Source organism: Lepidochelys olivacea, assembly GCF_965140295.1.
Source record: "Lepidochelys olivacea isolate rLepOli2 genome assembly, chromosome: 10".
NCBI lineage: Eukaryota > Metazoa > Chordata > Testudines > Cheloniidae > Lepidochelys > Lepidochelys olivacea.
Window position 1 is genome coordinate 65,858,575 of NC_140420.1, and position 19,617 is coordinate 65,878,191.

The window sequence follows — 19,617 nt, forward strand, 5'->3', positions numbered from 1 at the left end:
CTGGATATACCACCAAAAAAATTTGGCTGTTCAAAATCCAGAACTGGAATTTTTACAATTCGGATAATATATGGTCTCAACAGCTACAATATAAAATTCTTACAGTCCCCCAAATCCCAATTTCCATCATAAGGTAGCTAAGGTGCAAAGTAATATAAGGGCATATCAATCATTTTTAAAATTAAGCTAGACTTCTGCTATATTTTTACAGTGACTTACATTGAAAAGTACAGGGTTTTGTGAAATCTCTATAAACTGAAAATTGTAAAGCAGGTTTCCTAGATTCCACACAGAATCTGATAAAGCCCCTTCCTTACAGGCATTTCTCTTTTCAACAGTCAGAATAAAACTTTCCAAGGTGCTCAAAACAACAAAAGAAAAGTTGGAGCTGATTCTCTTCCCATTTATGCTTTTGTAATTCTATTAAATTCTCTAAAGTAATTTCTAATTTACATCAGAGCAGACAAGTGAATCAGGTCCATCAGAGTAGACAAGTGAATCAGGTCCATTATAACTGAACAGGATTTAACTCTTTCAGCAGGACAGAGTTATGCCGTAATTTCAAATTATGCACGTAATTAGTAAACAGCAGATAAAATAGAAGTGAATGGAAACAACAGAAACACACTACACATATGGACAGATATTGTATATATTACACAGTATTTTATTTTTGGTTTCAATTTATAAACAATTTAAAAACTTAATTTCAAATATTTAAAAATATACACCCTGAAATCATTTGACTTTGAAACTTTTACATTGTTTAAATAAGTACAAGCAGTATGAAATAATTATGCTGGAATATATGACTAATTCAAATATTTGAATACTGCATTTTCCCTTAACTTGGAGGGAAATTTCTTATCAATATTCTCATGGATAGTCCAACCTCTTGAAGCAGCTGCACACATTGTTTTGGTATGGTAAATGCTTTTCAGAAAAAAGAAAAAAGAAAAAAAACTAAGAGATCCCTTTGAAAATATTGTGTGTTGACAACATTCTTGAACACGCTGTAAAATATTGTGGGTTAGACACTTCCGCTACAGTACTCAGCACACGTGGAAATTTCATGCTTAATGTTTACAAAGTGGCAAACAGTGCAAAGATATGGCCACAGTTTTTTAAAATAAACTTCTGTTTTCTTCTTTGACTCACAGTTCTGTCACTACTGAAGCTGTTCACTGTTTCTTCTGTTTTCTTACATAAATTCTCGATCCAAGTGATACTATTATGCATGGTCCTAGCTAACTCTGATGTTTGATGTGAATTATTGACTCACATATTCTTTCCAGATGTTATAAGTTTCCCAAAGCCTTCTTGATGAGAAAAAGCATATGCAGATCTTCTTGAGTTTGTTCTGTACACCCGACGCATGTAGTTCTGTAATGGTTTCTGCTTCTTCCTAGCCTTCTGCAACTTCCGAACCTTAGGGGAAAAGTTTCCATTGATATGTGAAATTATTTTTGTGTTGTAAATGCTGACTAATTTTGAGATCTCGGTTATATTGGTGGGGCCTTTATAATGAAAAAACAAAACGAAAAACAACAACACAGGTGAGTTTCCAGTGGATTCCAAAGTAAAAACATGTGCTGAAGCCATCAGTGGAGTGTTAGAGAGGCACTGTATTCTACTGGGATGAGCAAAGGCCATGGGGAAGATTCTTGAGGCACAGCACAGAACTTGCAGCCCGGAGAAACTGGGGACTAAAATGGCTTTAACCCACCTTCATACACTCCCAGTCCTGGGGCATCTGGCATAACTGCAACAGCTTTGGGGCCTGTCTGAGTTATTCCATGGGCTGCACTATGGGCAACAGCACTCCCTGGAATCTCTGCAGTGCTGCAGCCTTGCCTCCTATGCCAGAGTTTATGAGGAGGTCCTTGGAAAGCAGCCTTATGCCTGTCTTCCCCAATGCTTGCACCAAGGGACTGCTTCCACAGCTGAATCAGGGCTTTTAGGGCCCCATTATGCCATTTCAGCCCAGAGAAGTACAGAGGCCAGGGTGTGGGGTGAAGATCTCCCGCCTAGAAGGCAAGAGTTCTAATACTAGATCTGTCACGGATTCTCTCTGTGGCCTGGCACAAATCACTTAATCTCGCTCTCTTTTTCAAATCTGTAAAATAGGAATAATAATACTCAAATGTCTGTTGTGAGGAGTTTTTAGTTAGTGTTCATAACAGCACTTTGAAGATGTGAAATGCTACCTAAGTGCTATTAAAAGCTAATTTGCCACCTTGATGTCACTGAAATCAGAGAATTAAAGAGAACATTTGGACCATTTTGTCAACTGCTTCCCCTCCCCCATAATTTAAAATTTTGAAAATAAACTCACAGTATATATTGTTGTAGAACTGTGACCTCACCTGACATTCTGTTACAGTACTTTATACCCAATAACTTGAATAACTTGAGGATTCTTATATTGCTTGATAAATTACCATGTAGATGGTATATACTTTACAACTTTACTTTTCATGTGTTTTATGAATAGTGAAGGAATGGCAGAAAACTATCTATTTGTTGTTAAGGTTTGGCATGGATTAGAATTACCTGGATTTCTATTCCAATAAATGTTAACCAGCAGTTTATGTGAACTATCCCTCTGAAGTCAGTGAGATTATTCACATGTGTAAGGTAAACAACATTTGGCCCAAACTATAAGCCATTAAATCAACTGTTGGGATGGGACATCACTTATTATTCACTCTTAGGAATGTAAAACCTTGGGACATATTATGCTATCAGTAATTATGCAGAAGCTCCCATATAAATTAGTTTGCTTAAAACATACTGGCCCAACATTGCCCTTTGCTTGTGTGTTTTAACTTCTTTTAAATTTATAATTAAAAAGTTAAAAAAAATTGCTGACCCAAAGGTCTATTATGAATTATTATTTTTCACTTCTTGCACATGCCAAACTATATAGAGTCGATGGTGATGCTTTGAGAGAACTAATGGTATATTTTCCCCCAGTAGTTATGTAAGAACTATAAATTCTGTCTGTTTGGAAAAAATTTAGTTCCCTCTATATGGGGGATGCAATGATAAAGAAAAACTCTCACATTATAGGATTAAGTCATACCTGATCAGTTTGCGTTGGATTTAAATCTTCCTTCAAAAATCGGAATGTTATTATAGGCATGACTGAAACCACAGTAGTCAAGATGATGACAAGCCAAACACTTATCTGGCCCAGGGAATTACGGGAATTTCCTATTAACACAAGAAAATGAAACATATTTGTTAGGAGTACAAGGCTGTTGTTAATAGTTTGCAGTTGTGAGACATATTAAATTATATTTTCTTTATGTTAACATATGTTTCTGTTACAAAAATGCTTGAATTTTTCTCGAGATACAAATGGTTACTGCTGAAATTACAAAATTATTTGGCAACTTCTAAAATATCACATAATCCAAAAATGCAAGATGGATTCCAAAGTTAGTGGCTGCACTGATGAACACAAGAGTAGCATAAGAAGACGCTGGTGGCACTGCTATTTTTTTTTCTTCATATCAGATTCCTCATCTGGTTTTGAACTGTCAGATTGTTTGGTTTCTGTTCGAATGGCCAGATGACAATCTCTGCTCTTTGGAACAATACTCTGACCACCTTATTCTTCTTTCACATATGATTCATGAGAGGGTTACATTTAAAGTATCTACTCTGTATTAGGCCCTAATTCTGAAGCACCATCAAATGGTATCAATTGGCTTTAAACCGCTAAAGCCACATTAAAAGCTGTGTCCTAAAGAACAAAGGAGCCATATCCAGTTGCTTGTCACCTGAGACATCCAACAGACATTTAACCAACGTTTTCATTAAGAAATATGCACATTTTCAACCCATCTAGTTAATTATTTTCATTTATTTAATACTACCTCATTTCCCTCCCAAATCACACTCAGGTGCTCTATGTGGTCCCAAATGGTCCAACCTACACTATAGACAGGTCACAGTGGCATTATTCAGCCCAAGAGTGACTAGATTTCCAGTTGACCATTTAGCAAATCTGCCAAGTTTGTACTGGTGAGTTTGCTAATGGTATCCTGTGGACTAAAACAATTGATCCATTTGTGCCATCAGAAACATTCTACATCATTTAACCATGACTCTGATTATCAAGATTTCCAAGCGTACATGGTAGCATGACTAGCTGCACCATTAAAAAAAGTTTATATTCTTCTGCGATTTGGTGGACACACTTTTAGGGTAGTATTGTTCAAAGTCTGATTGGAAATGCACAAAGTGTAAGGAACGTAGGACCGGAATTTGTTCATGAAGGTTCTTCTGAGGTTTGGATAGTGGCAGGTACCATATCACACTACCAAATTCCATATGGCTCCAGCTGTCCTTATTAGCATAAACAAACTCATCTCAAGTCATCAAATAAGTTTGGAAGTTCCTTGATGCTTTAAGCCTCCAGGAGTTGTTAAAAAAAACAGAAATTTCACTTCCGGTAGCTTGCATTTGGCTACGAAAAATACATTTGAAAGAACACAGTCATCATTTGACTTCAGTGAAGTCCTGCTGGGACTCAGTAATTACTGGAGTGGCCTTGTATGGCACAGCTGCTGCACAAACTACATCCTCTCGGCAAATTGTTCTGACCCCATTGTGCACAGGAATTTTGTGGATTCCTGGGATGGTGGGGGTTCTGGCCAGTGCTCTGAGCAGGCAAGAAAGAAAAAAACTCTCCAAAATTAAATTTCACTTCACTAATTTACTTATTCTGTAAAGGCCTCTCAATACAGATAGGATGCTTTTGCAAACTTGAAAAGCATTAACATTACTTGAACAAAGTTTCCCTTCCATATCTGCGATTCTTCTATATACTTATGAGATCTCACTCTACATAGATTGTGGCAAATTGCATAAATATTGCCTGTATAATCTCATACGAGGTAATAGACTCACCTACAAAAGGAAAGTGGTTTGGGAATATAACAAAAATCCCATCACTGTGCATTGCAAATAAAATAGCAAAATACACAGCTATACTACCCAAGATGAAAAAACGATTGATGGCAGTCCAGTAACTGGTATCCAAGGCTATCTGCAAATAAAATAAGACAAAACATATTATACCAAGAATCTTCAAGGGGTTTAGAAAATATACTACATATCCTATTGAGTGGAGTGTTATGTATCTAAACAGAGAAGGGATTTGGGATTTTTTTAAAATGTTAATACAGTGTTCTGGATCTGTTTGGTACTTTTTAGTTTTTCCCATCACATGTTCTCTTTTTCAAAAAAATTTAATTAAAGATTTAATTGAAAAATGCACCAAAACTGTAGCAGACAACATATTCTGTCTCCTCCCCATGCACGCATAGTTTTTAAGAATTCAGTTTAACTTTCAAATGAATTGTTCTTAAAAACAGATTAATACTTATTTCTGAGTTCATGTATATTCAAATCGGGGTGCAAGTTTTTAGTTATATTCAAGTCAGGGAAGCAAATTTTGTATCTTCCAAACAATAAAAAGTAAATTTAGGAACCAAGATGCAAATAACATTAACTATATGCCATCATGTAGCTCACTTCAGGACTCTGTTTTGCATGTTTTTGTGCCGGGAGAATAATTTACTTCAGAATAAGTAACTTTTTCTCCTGCTGGTATTAGCTCACCTTAACTGATCACTGTCGTTATAGTGTGCATGGTAACACCCATTGTTTCATGTTTTCTGTGTATATAAAATCTCCCCACTGTATTTTCCACTACATGCATCAGATGAAGTGAGCTGTAGTTCAGAAAAGCTCATGCTCAAATAAATTTGTTAGTCTCTAAGGTGCCACAAGTCCTCCTGTTCTTTTTGCGGATACAGACTAACACGGCTGCTACTCTGAAACCCTTCTGAAAAGTGTTCATCCAGAGGTGATATGGTGTTTTTGTCTTATAAGTTTTTCTGTGTAAGTTCGTTCAAGAGCATAGTGATTGTCTCGTTTTCCCCACATAGTTGTTATTGGGGCATTTAGGGCATTTACCTGCAACACTCTGGGCATGTCTACAATGCAATTAAAAATGTGCGGCTGGCTCATGCCAGCTGACTTGGGCTCACAAGGCTCAGGCTAAGGGGCTGTTTAATTGCCGTGTAAACATTCGGGCTCAGGCTGCAGCCTGAGCTCTGGGACCTTCCCACTTCACAGGGTCCTAGAGCTGCAATTAAACAGCCCCTTATCCAGAGCCCCATGAGCCTGCGTCCACTTGCATGGGCCAATTGAGGTTTTTAATTGCATTGTAGACATATCCTCTGAGTACATGTCCCAGCCCTGAAGAAGAGCTCTGTGTAAGCTCGAAAACTTGTCTCTGTCACCAACAGAAGTTGGTCCAATAAAAGATATTACATCACCCACCTTCTCTCTCTATTATTCTGGGACCAACACGGCTACAACAACACTGCATTCAGAATAATTGGCATAGAAATTGCTAATGTTAAAACTCAAAATGCGAAAAAATAAATAAATAAAAAATAGGGCCAGTTCTGAGTTTTAACATTAACAGTTTCTTACATTTGTTCCTTATATGCATATGCAGGATCTAACAGAAGTGAGTAAAATTCTCATTATGAAACCCCAAACCATATCAAACCCATCTGGATTGGCATTTCATCATAAATAAGAATCATCCTAGATTTGACAAAAGGTTTGTGGAAGTTCTTCACCCTTTCACAGAATCCTGGAGCAATTCAACAGTCTGTGGAAACCACACAAAACTCATCAGTTTTGTTTGAATTTCCTATGAGATTTGGAATTCAAGGGTATCACAATCTCAACCCAAAACTCAGGGGATAGAAAACACATGAATCAGTACTGAAAAAATACTTTATACGAATCCCTGTATACCAAAACTACTGAGCTCTGCAGAGCTCTAATATCAATAAAAGTATTATCACCCCTTTACTCCACATACACAGTGGTAGATTTTACAGTACATGTAGTAATCTATGACAGCACAAGTGAGATTAGAATCAGGCCTAAAATGTGAAAGCTCTTTTCAGAAAGCTTTATAATATTTAGGAACAAAACATGAAAAGGCAGAAAGAATGGTTTTGTGGTTAATTCAAAGAAATAGGAGCCACAAGACCTGGGTGGTATTGCAGGATCTGCCACACACTTCCCTGGGTGGCCTTGTGCAAATCACTTAGTTGCTCTGGGTCCCAGATTCCCTCTCTGTAAAATGTGGTTAGTACCACAGCTGTATTGTCAGGCTCAAGTCAATAATATTAGTAAATTGCTTTGAGATTCTAAGGAGGAAGGTGCTATACTATATAAACACAATTCTGCTCTGCAATGACAGATCATTCTGAAATCCGCTTTCCATTACATTATCCAAGAAATATGAATTCTGCCAAGCTTCTTGCGTTATTTAATGAACATACCACTTAAACTGAATCCTGACCTTATCTTGATTTATGGCATCCCAAAGCTTACATGTAACCACTACATGCATTCATTACATGCTTCCTTATCAAAAGCACATTCTGAATTCTTGAGTAATTTGTGAAAATTATAGCTAACTACAAATAATATATTACCAACTTATTATGTCAGTGTGAGCAGCTGCTCAGTCCCACCATAACACAAGGTGACTCCGTATCTAAAGAAAAACACAATACAGCACTCTGACAGGGTATTTAACTAAATGTTTCTCAGCTCTCCCTCTTCTCCCCCGCCCCCATGTCCAGAGCAAGGACACAAAGGCTGATAGAAAGAGAGCAATCTAGCAAATATTCAGTTCCAGAATCTAAATTATTCCCTCCTGCCTGGTGGATCAATCAAGTTTGGCCAACGTGGCTACTTCTTATTGGTAGGTCAGCTGTTCCCAAAGCCACCACTCTAATCCCCTCTCTCTTTTATTTCTTAATTTTGCTCATCAGGCCCCTGTTCTCCTGGGAGACTTTAAGCAGCCTTTCCTAGAGGTCAATATCTTCATGCCAGACAAGTAAAATCAAGACACAGTGGGACAGGTTCTCTTTCTTAATTCCAGGGGAAAACTTTAACTTGTTCACCACCCAGTAATGCTTGGGATTTATCCATTACAATCCTTTGCAGTCAGCATTAAAATAACTCACAAAAGGGAATGGTTTTATCTCACAGAAAACTATTATGGTGAACTGACTCTGACAAATATGTTTATTACCATCTAGACTCTCTCAAATTGTTTAAGGCCTCAATGGGGTCAGTATTCTCAGATAAGTCTTTGATTACTCTGCTCTTTACCCTATACTCTGAAAAACATATCGAGCTGATGAAGCTGTTTCTAAGAGGAGGAACACCCTAGTTTAGACCATTAAGTATTTATATGTGAATTTTAGAAATTGTCTCAATCCCCTACAACTTCAAGTGTAGGTGTCACTTTTAACAGGAATTTCTGTATTTAGAAATGAAAAAAAAAATACTGAAAAAACTGAACACTGAACACAAATCTTTATTTTTTACCTGAACACTGACTACAATTACTAAAGATGTTGCAACTGTGATAGCAAAAGACTGGTAGTCAGCAATATGTTTTCCATCTTCACCAGCTGTGTAATAAAATGCTCCATAAGGGATGAAGAAAAGGGTAAAAGAGGTGTAGATTCCATGTGCTATGCAGATGAAAAATTTGCGTTTATTGAAGAGTAGATTTAGTTGCCCAGGTTCATAGAGTTTTGCATAATCCATGCTATTCTGCTCATTCACATCCTGTAACAAATCCATTTGGAGAACGCGTTACTTTAATAGTTTCAGAAAATATTAAAGTTTGTATAATACAGAGTGAGTAAAATGTCTGTGCCTTTAATAAAGGGCAGGAGGAATTTCCCTTAACTATAGTACCTTCTCAGAACTGAAGTGTGCTTAGAGCTAGGGAAGAAGATTCTCTTTCCTACTCTGTCCCACTAACGCTGCAAAGGAGATGGAATATGGCCATATCTGCCCTGATGGGGTATCCACTGACATGGGGGAGTCTCCAATAAACATGCAGCCAGCATAGCTGGCTTCTATGCTATGTCCTCACTTCCCTGATCTTGGTATAGGGAGCAACAGGGGCAGGGAAGGGTTGTAGACAGAACACAGTGCTCTTCAGCAATCGCCGGATGGGGGAACAGTCTATTGCTCAGGCTAAGGTTTAGGCTTGTCCAAAACCAGTCAAAGAATCATGAGCCCACAGCCAGCTTCTTAAAGGACTACTGCCTGATCCTGGGGCCATTTGGGGGCTGGTTCCCAGCATAAATTAGAATAGCCTGAGGGGCAGATAAATAAAGGGGATTTAATTATACATTATTTGCATTTAAAACTGACTTGTTAATGATGCTATCAACAGCATTTACTGCTTCCATTTTAGACATTTAAGACATGCTATAAATAAGATAAAATTGTACCTGGTCGAACAACCCCATAGCTAGTACAGGCAGCGAAGTATAGACAATGTTGAAGAGGGTAATAAACCACTGGTCATAAACTGTCTGAAAAGAAGATGCAGTTGATAAAGTGAACAAGTGACATTTTTAAAACTTTTCACTATTATTATTTGGCACAACGGAACACACAACAGGATGCTTTATATCTGCTCTCATGAACAGGATAACTGAATTTTGAAAACAGGTAAAATAATGAATATCTAAGAGTTTAGTGATTTGCTTTCTATGCCAGGGGTTATCCTATAGTATTTCATACCATACTTAATTATGAAAAATGGGGTAGCTGGCAAATCCACAATGTTTAATAAGCTGCTTGGTTAATGTATTTTTCATCTACCCCAGAAAAAGATGTGATCTTATACCCAGTCTGGAAATGGCAGAGTGACACAAAGGGACGATTATTGAACAGCATTATCAAAATCCCAGACAATCTCATATTTTTTACTACACATTTGTAGCACACTTGGCTGCTTAACAGGGTTCAGGCATGTGGTATGGGGAAGGGATCTGGCCATCCCACATTCAAGTCAACTTCCCCTGTAACCCTTGGAGCAGGGTACATCTTAGCTCATCAACAGGAAGGATGAGGGTACATTTACCCTCAGGCTCGGTACATCTTAGCTCATCAACAGGAAGGATGTCTAGTTCCAACCAAGGAAAGATGGCCAAGTTTGAATTAAAGGTGAAAGCTTGAAGATCCTCTACAAGGATCAATTTGGATTTATGCCTGATCCTTCCCAGCAACATGAAAACACAAGTCCCCATTGCTAAGTTTATATGAACAATAACTTGCAAATCCATTTAGTGATGAAGGCCTTTTTCTAAGCACCCCTCATTTTAAAGTTGCACATTATTTATAGGTTTCAGAGTAACAGCCGTGTTAGTCTGTATTCGCAAAAAGAAAGGGAGTACTTGTGGCACCTTAGAGACTAACCAATTTATTTGAGCACAAGCTTTTGAGCTGTAGCTCACGAAAGCTTATGCTCAAATAAATTGGTTAGTCTCTAAGGTGCCACAAGTACTCCCTTTCTTTTTACTTTATTTATATGCTTTTTAGTTTCCTTTACATTAAAGTTATAAAGCTATTTTTATTATGAAAAGTCTGTCTTGCAGAAAACATATTACAGAATAAATAAGAGGTGCCCTGCTCCATCTGTTCTTTATTTGTGCAATTAGCAGAAATACACTCGAGAAATGCAGAAGGAATTGAACATTCTTCAACATACAGTGCTTCTTTCTGCACTTTTAGCCAGTCACTATATCTGCTAAGAGCTCTGGATAACTATTTCACAGGTAATCAAAACCTTTGCGGTTATCAAAACCTTTGAGACTAGTCTAATAGTCACATGCTATTTTCATATTTTCAACTGTGACTTGTTTATATTGTTTGGCATACTACAAAGGTTTTTTTTATATTCATGGACAGGATAATTGTTTCCATATTCTTTTTAAAAAGCTTTCCCTTAAATCTCTGTAGTGTTGACAATGGCATATTGTCATCAGATAGTCTCATTTCTTAAGCAAACAATGCCAGTAGTTGCAACTGGTTTGATTCATAACTTTCCTAAATAAGGCCCCAAGAAATGTTCTGGCGCAAGCACTTAAAAATGTGCGTCTTCACTGATATCTAAGAGTCCACATATGTGTACACAAAAGTGTAGAAGGTTGCAAGAGCACAACATAGAAGCAGTTGCCTTAAATTTATGCTCCCTGTGTGGGTACTGGAACCCCACATGTGGAGTCTGATTCAACTCCCACTGAGGTCTATGATAGACTGTCTATTGACTTCAGTGGTAGCTTGATCAGGCCCCAAAAGTACACACCCATCTCATGAACCAGTGCACTATCCCTGATTCACTGTCTACAGTCTTGTCAGACTCTAGTGCCAGCAGGCTGTGGCAGAGATTAAGTTCTCTAATCTATGTATCTATCTATATGGCCTCCATTACCATGATATCTAAGCACCTCAGTTTTTGCTGTACTTCTCTTTACAATATCCCTGTGAGATAGTGTTATATCTTTGCTCTTTACATAACATTAAGAATATGAGGAAACTAAATGGACACGGCTGGGTTCCAACTAACCATATTCTCTAATACACAAACATATAAGACCTGGCTACATATATAAACTGCTACTCTGTGGGGTTCTGGTGGCTTCTGCAATAGAGACAGGAAAGCCCAGTAGAGGGCTCCCGGACTATTTGAAGGGATACTACCCACTCCCCATTCAGTAGGGATTTACTATTATCCCCATTCTAGAGATAGAGAACTGAGACCCTGCTCTGGGCTTGGACAATTGTTCTCTGCCTCTCCTAGCTTCAAGTTCACGTACTGGGGTTACTGGAGGCAACAGAGATTCAAATGTATGTGAGAGGAGAAGAAAGTTTATCACAACTTCAGTTGCAGGCAGGAGGCAGGGCTAGGGATGTGTGTTTTGTGGGGATGTAACTGTAGGAGGACCCTGTCATAAGTGCGAGATATACTGGATAGGGTTCTGCATGTTACTTCACGAGGGGCTGAACCAGGCTGTTGGGTTTCCATTAAAATCAACTAAATATCGAAGTCCTAAAATTGAGACAGCCCTAAAAAATGTGTTCACAGGAAAATTTCCAACAAATTTTTTTTATGATGATTCACAAACAAAACTGGACTTTGAATGGAAAACCCATGTTTAAAGAAGATAAGAAATGTTGACATTAAAGAATTATCATGTTTTCCATAACTCCCCCCTTCTAATAGATTAAAGGGTAGAAGGGGGATAACATACTGACTTATAACACTGAAATATAAAATGAAGAATTTCTAATGGTTAGATGAAGAGCTTTGATAGATATTTTTTTAACTATCTGTAATTATGGACAGTGAAAGAGTACAGCTGAGGTAACACTTAGGCCAAGGCATTGCCAGCATAAATGTGGTTTTGCCAATTCTTCTTTTACATAGAATTACTAATATATTTAAAATGATGATATTGCTGACAAGACAATGCTGTGCTGGAAGTTACAAAAACCTGTAACACCAAGAAGTCTTTTTTACTGGGAGAGCTAGGGCAAGGTGACACAAAAAATACCAAGACACCGAAACTGCAGAACGAGAAGAAAAAATGCAGAAGTTGGGTAACTGAAGCTTGCACATGCATAATGTGTGGGTAACCTACAACTCAAAGGGTTGATGTGTTAAGAACCAATTTGATAAAGATTACTTAATCTGTAATGTAGAAATGTATACAAGACCTAAGTGAACATAGGCCTACACTGGAGAAACACCGGACCAGAAACTGAAGGATGGGACAGAAGGACTAGACCAACAGATCAGGGGAGATGACAACCATAGAAAGTATTGGAGAATTTCCCAGTGCCCTGAAATGTGGTAACTCAGGCCCTTTACCAATTGCATTTGTAATTGTCTGGCATAAATGTATGCTCAGGCACTTTAAGTCAAAATAACTCTCTCTGAAATTGCATAAATAAAGGCAAAAATTGATTAAGCCTAAATTGGGTGCGCCTGTGACTCAGATTTCCAACTTTTACTCCCAACAAAATCTAGAACTTTCTCTATCGCTGTTATGTACACATCTCAACATTTCAGGCCTAGTTCAGTCACACCAGAGTATCTAAGAGCTGACATAGAATGTTGTACAAAGCTCAACTGCCTGGAATTTGGGCTGGATAATATCCCATGAGAATGCCTGATCCCACAGGATTGTTGTTTCTTTCTGGCTATAGCTGAGTCAGAAATATCCTAAGAACATGGTATTTCCTTATTTATACTTCTGTTTTAGGACAAAACCAAGATCAGCAAAAACACACAGAGTTTGAGGGTGAAGGTGAGAGCCATTTGTTTTATCTGATCCAGTTTGCCCATCCCTCTTGCACATAGTTGTAGCTGGAACTTTTTGACAATTTTTTTTTGTCAGAAAATGCAAATTCATCAACATTGAAACTTTGTCAGGAAGGTTTCTCAGGCCCAGGATGGACTATCTGCTTGAGAGAGAGTGGAGACACTCACACCCCGAGTTGGGACTCTCACTTCGGATGTGGGAGATCCAGGTTCCATTTCTCACTGCAAATGAGTCACAGCACAGACTAGAACCTGAATCTTCCACACATCCAAGATGCATGCCGTTATCTGTGAGCTATTGGCTATTCTCTCTCACCCGCTCCCTCTCATCTAATTTTTGAAAGGTTTATTTCTGCTATGATACAGAATGAAACCAAATGTCAAAACATTGACATTTTACGAAATGGAATTCTTATTTCCCAGAAAGCATTAACTGCATCCTTTCCCAAAATAGGTAGATTTGGAAATAGGGGAAATACAGAATTTCACACTGAATAGGTCTTGCATAAGAGTCTCCAGGGACTGTTTGCAAACTCATAAACAGGAACCAACTCACTCACACTTGAAATTAAATCTAAAGTAAAATACAATGAATCCCAATCCACCAGCAAAATGACACCACTGCTGTCACTAAGTCTGCATCACAAATCATGGAGTCACCTAAAAGAACATCTCACAGACCCAGATGCCAGAGGAACATATTCCAGAAATTCACATCTGTGATATGCAGCCCACCTACCAGTTATCTTGGCTGGGCCAGGCTGGAGCATATCATCAAAGAGCAACAGTTAGTGATCAAATTCAACAGTGTCAGCAATAATGAGAGGCAACCCAAGGTAGTAAAGAAATACAGCACATTACTTTATGTAATTATACTGCTGCTTGAAAGTCAACATTGCATCTAGAAAAGCCTAATCTGTCTATATCTGTCCAAGTGTTTTCAGCTGCAGTGTGGGTAACCGTAAAAGCATATAAAAGAAGATATAGATGTTCAGACTTTTTTTTAGGTCTGATTCTAGGTATATTAGCGCTTCAAATGAATCAAAGAATGGAAGGAGACCAAAAAAAGGGAGAAGACTACAGAGATTTTCATATAAAATCGGACTGTGGATGAAATCCTGCACCCATTCCAGGCAGTAGTTTTGCTACTTACTTCAAAAGGGCCAGCATTTCACCCTATGTTTTCATTAAAAGAAAACTCAAAACTCCAGTGGAGTAAAACATATTCTCTTCTCCTAATAAGCATATATATTTCTCTTCTCTGGGGAATGGATAGACTGGCACATTTATGCTACACAAGGAGTGTCCAAAAATTGTTACCATTATTGGTTAATCTATTGTATCATGTAACTATAGGTGAAAATTTTCCAGTTTGAATTCCTACAATTACATTCCTAAATCTACACGTAGGCACCAAGGTATATGTGTCCTGGTTTTCAGAGGTGCTGAGCAAGTCAGTGGGATTTGTGGGTGCTGAGCATCTGTGAAAATCAGCTACTTACATTCAGGTGTCTAAGTTTAAATTCCTAAGTCCTTTGTACTTTGTAAAATTTCAGCCGTAGTTCTTAACAGTATAAGTCCTCTTCTCCTATATTCTCAATTGAATAGCTACTGTAATGAGATGTAGAAAAGCAGGAAATAGTTTAGATTCGTAATTGAAAGCACAGCAATCTAATTTATCTGGATAGTCATAAGGTGTCCATCACTTCAGTGTCTAGGATCATCACTACCGTACAAAAGTACCCCCATCCCTCATGTTTGTTTTTCTACATGGGATTGTCTTCAGAATCAATATTTCTGAGCCATTCTGCAACTTTTCATTACTGAGGGAAAGCAAGTGGAATGAGAGCAGTCATTGTGCCTTCAAGGTAGAGGGCTCTATCACCTGTCCCCAAAAATTGCACCTTGGGAACAGAGTTTCTGGTGAACATGGCTGTTGTGGCAAGTCACTGAGAGGACATCTCTGAGGCAGTTAATCTTTAACCCACTAAGGACTTTAAAAATTAGGACCAGGACTTTGAAGTGCAGGAAGATCCAGTGTAGAATGTGGAACAACAATGTAATGTGATTTTGACAAACTGTCTTACCAAGAAGGCAGCCCAGTGCATGCTGAGCTTCTTCCAAGAGTCTGTGTGGTCCAGAAATAGGACACTGGATTGGGAGTCAGGAGACCTGGGTCTATTTATAGATCTGCCACTGACCTGCTGTGTGACCTCAGTCAAGTCAGTTTACTTCTCTGTGCCTCTGTTTCCCTTCCCAATCCTTGCCTATTTAGAATGTAAGTACTTCAGGGCAGGAATGGCTTCTTGCTGTGTGTTGACACATTGCCTAACAATGTGGGATCTAAAACATCCTCTGGTCTAGTGTGTCCTGGGAGGTCTGAGGTCAAAGGCCAAGAGCTGACAACCACCTGATTGCAACATGTTCCTGACAACTACCTGAATGTAGGACAGAAGTGCAAGTCTTAGAGTTTTTCTGATGAAAAAATAAAAGATTGAAACAGTTTCCAGTATACTGGCAGTTAAACTGATGGCCCCCAGTCAAACAGCTATGTTTGCCATCAGATTACTTAATTTCCTTTCCTTGTACCATTTTACATTTGAATTTTATCCTACAGATTTCCATTTTTGCATAGGTCATGCAAGAGAATCCCTCCACAAGTTATTCCTAAAATCCACATTCAAGCAAAGCCCTCTCATTTTCAATGTTACGTATTTTTGGTGCATTTCACAAAGTACAGTGGGTTGAGAGAATATGCAGCATTAAGAAGTCTATTATTCAAAACATAGTCATGGAAATTTGTCCCCTATTTTGAATCAATCAGAAGGGCTAGAAAACATTAATCCTCTACACCAGATTATGTAAAAACAAAATTAAGATGTATATTTTATACTGCTGAGAAAATTCTTTCTTGCATCTGTTAAGTTTATAAATATGAGCCAAAATGGCAAAGTATTCATGAAAAGAATATTGATATTCTAGTGTTCAATAAAAGCTTTCCAACAATACGTAACTATATAAATCATACCAAATTTTATGTTTAATTGCTGTAATTATGAAATGTCTCTCCTTCCCCAGAAATACAAATATTGTTTCCCAAGGCTCAGACATTTAAAATATTTCTAGCATTATTCATGTTTTTATACAATTCCTGATCCCCTCTTTTCTGGAACCATGACAGCAGACCTTAGGAATGGTTCCCCTTCCCAGGTTGCCACTGCATGCATCTTCAGACAATGGCACTGCTGCTGCAGCCCATGTCTCTCCCCAGCCCCAGTATTGAGTTTGAAGAACCAGTACCCTTCCTGAGTACACCTTCTTCCTGACATCACCCCTTAAAGTAGATAGGGGAGACTCACTTCCTCAATGCGACCCTCTTTGCCTGCTAGGAGACTTGCCCACTTCAATAACAAAAGGGTTACCTACTCATTTCCCAATCGACCCACCAGTGGACCACCAGAGAAGGTCCCACTGCCCAGCTGAATAACCACCCAGTAAGCCAAAGGTCACAAAATGACCTGTTGACACCAACACTGTTGCTGTGAGGCACAGCTGCCTGGTATGGAGAGCTACCTAGTAAAGGCTTCCAGAGATGCTAGGGGGAAGCACTGTGGGTCAAAAGGGATGGGAGTGAAAGGACTGATGGATTTGAGAGGGAGGGTGTGCACGTCTTCAGGGGATGGCAGTGGAGGAAGAGTATTAACCTACGGAATGTTGCATGTATCTCCAACTGAAGTGAAAGATTTTGAGAAACCCCCCTGCTATGCTTTCAGCAACATCTCACTGTAATGTGGCCCTCCAAAATACAGATTCACAGTGCAGCCCCAGTTATTATCCTTTACTCTTTCCCAACAGAGAAAGACCCTGATCAAAATCCCCAGGATGCTAAGTAAGCATTCAAATATACAAACAAGCATTCAATAAATATGTGAATATGCATTCAAATTTAAACAAGAGTAAAGGGTTTGATTTTTTTTATTCAAAACTGAACATTGACTAGTATAGATGACACTTTTCATCTGGAGGATACTATACATATGTAGTGCCTCCCTACCTCTGGACAAGGGAGTTTGGGAAAGGGCTGGTTCTTCACGATGACATCAAGGAAGCTGGAGAAACTTAAAGGGGCCTCACTCATCTAATTCACTATTGCTATCTAACAAATCTGAAATGATCAGCCAGGACACATCAGACTCAGGGCCCACTGGACTGAAGACCCATTTCCCCCACTACAACTTGAAAGTGAGAAACAATCACCCACAACAACCTCTCCTAATTGCCCAAGAATATAATTAAAATAAACAAATAAATACAGGGACTCTACTCCTGATCTCCCTCGCTGTCTCTGACAGCAGCTGTTGGCGTTTACTGAAGGCTTTGGGCTTTCAGTAACTTCTGCAGGTCAAACATGAGGAAAAGAAGGATTTGCTGAAAGACCACAAGGAGTTCCCCATGTCCCCAAGCAGCTTTGCAAGACACCCTTATGTTACCTTACACTTTGGCTAGACCTTAGTCAGGATCAGTTGGCTTGGCATGGGGCCTACTTATGTGACCTGCAGAATTTATAGATTTATGCACTCCTGACAACCACACAATCAGGATTTAACCCTAAAGAAACTATTTATTGGATTAGGACATATGGTTCTCTTTTTTCCTTTAAGCATAAGGCAGCATGGCCTAACAAATGAAATCACGAAATGTCTCCAACAATTTGGAGGAAATGAAGGAAATCGTTAAGTATAATGATTACAGTCAGATTAATTTTTTAAAGAAAGAAAATAAAGACTAATATGATTTTAATTAACTTCCAAATGATTTTCACTCAAACATTTGGATTGTTCAGTTCAATTTTCTGATTTCTAATTATCCAGTAATTAAAAAAACACCCCTTTTAATAGGTGGGTACATTAAACATATACAACATTGTTTTGTTGGTTTATAAACTTTACTCCCAAAAACAAACCTGAGCTGAGAAGCCACAGAAGAAGCCAAACCAGAAATGCACCAGAGTGAAGGCAAAGTTTTTGTAGAAGAAATAACACAAGAACTTGCACATTCTGAAATAGGACCACCTGCCATGAACAAGCAGGAGCCGCTTAAGGTATCTGAACTGGGCAAAGGAGTAATCGCTGGCCAAGACTGCTTGCATTCCTTCCTCACCACTGATGCCAATGCCTATGTGTGCGCCTGTAAGTAAAAAAGAAGCAGAAATGTGTCTCTACTAAGTATTTGAAAAAGACACATTCATTTGCTAAACTATCACAGTGAGCATTCTGTTTAGTGAGACATAAGCAGATGTCAGTTTTAAGGTGATCCCTGCCTTACAAAGTAATAACAGTTTCCTGAGCTACTGAAACGATGAGGTAGAAAGCAGAGAAGTTATCAAATCAACAGGGAACACCCACTAAGTTAGCATTATTATTACTATTATACTGAATCATGCACTCCTGCCTCTCACCCTCAGCATCTTGGGAAGCATTAGCCGCCTCTTTAATTTAAAATAATTTTTGTTATGATTATTTTTAAAGCCCCCATAACTCTCCCTTCCTCTTTCAACCCATCTTCCTTCCTTCTCTCTGGAAGCAAAAATGTTTATTTTGCCCATTCTTTGCCCATTTTAAATAGGTGAATTGGAAGAGGGCCCTGCTGTTATTGAAGCTAACGCAGAAACCTTTTAAAATAAATAAAATTTAGTTTTTAAAAACCCAACTCGAGATTGAGATATAGCAGTAGTCAGGTAACTGTTCACCAACCGTGTACTTAGACTGGCTCAAACCATTCAATTTCAGTCTAATGGGCTCTGAATATAAGGTGGGGCCCAACCCTGCCATTTATCTGCTTGAAGAAATGCCATTGGAATGTAGGATTCTATACAATGGCAGGATTGGGTGACAGTTAGCAAGCAGATGAGATATTGTAAGCAACCAACACAATAAATTAGCAGCTATGTAAGGCATCTTACTATTTTATTTTAAGGGCTGCCCATTAATGAATTATAAAGGCAATATATTTATTGTACAACCTGCTTTCACAGTAGCATATTTTAATATACAAAATATCTTCCAAGTAACTGACACTACAATAAAAGAATTTACAGTAGTTACTAATGCTGTACTTGTGAATTGTATTCTGCCATGCAAATACTGTAAAATACAAGATGTTTCTTCATGGCTGTATTGCACCCTCCACTTAATCAGGACACAATTCAATTGGGATACTCCCCAGGATAGCCAAGCTATACTACCAAGGAATTCTACTTAATTGGGATGCCAACATATGAGTAGTGGTACTCAAATAGGGATACTATGTCTTTATTATGTTCAGAGGCTGATGGTGCTTTGACACCCTTCCAAAATCCTTGGCCTCTG

General features: G+C 38.4%; 1 protein-coding gene across 1 annotated transcript in view; it reads right to left on the reverse strand.

The window, feature by feature from the left end:
- Positions 1 to 810: 810 nt before the first annotated feature.
- Positions 811 to 19,617, reverse strand: part of ATP8B4 (ATPase phospholipid transporting 8B4 (putative)) — a 155,048-nt gene continuing 136,241 nt past the window's right edge. The window contains exons 22-27 of the mRNA XM_084642237.1: positions 18,213 to 18,436; positions 9,369 to 9,452; positions 8,446 to 8,691; positions 4,921 to 5,059; positions 3,086 to 3,216; positions 811 to 1,428 (exon numbers count right to left, since the gene is read on the reverse strand). Coding sequence (XP_084498363.1) covers positions 1,279 to 1,428; positions 3,086 to 3,216; positions 4,921 to 5,059; positions 8,446 to 8,691; positions 9,369 to 9,452; positions 18,213 to 18,436 — 974 coding nt within the window. The 3' untranslated portion in view covers positions 811 to 1,278. The remainder of the gene's footprint in view (positions 1,429 to 3,085; positions 3,217 to 4,920; positions 5,060 to 8,445; positions 8,692 to 9,368; positions 9,453 to 18,212; positions 18,437 to 19,617) is intronic.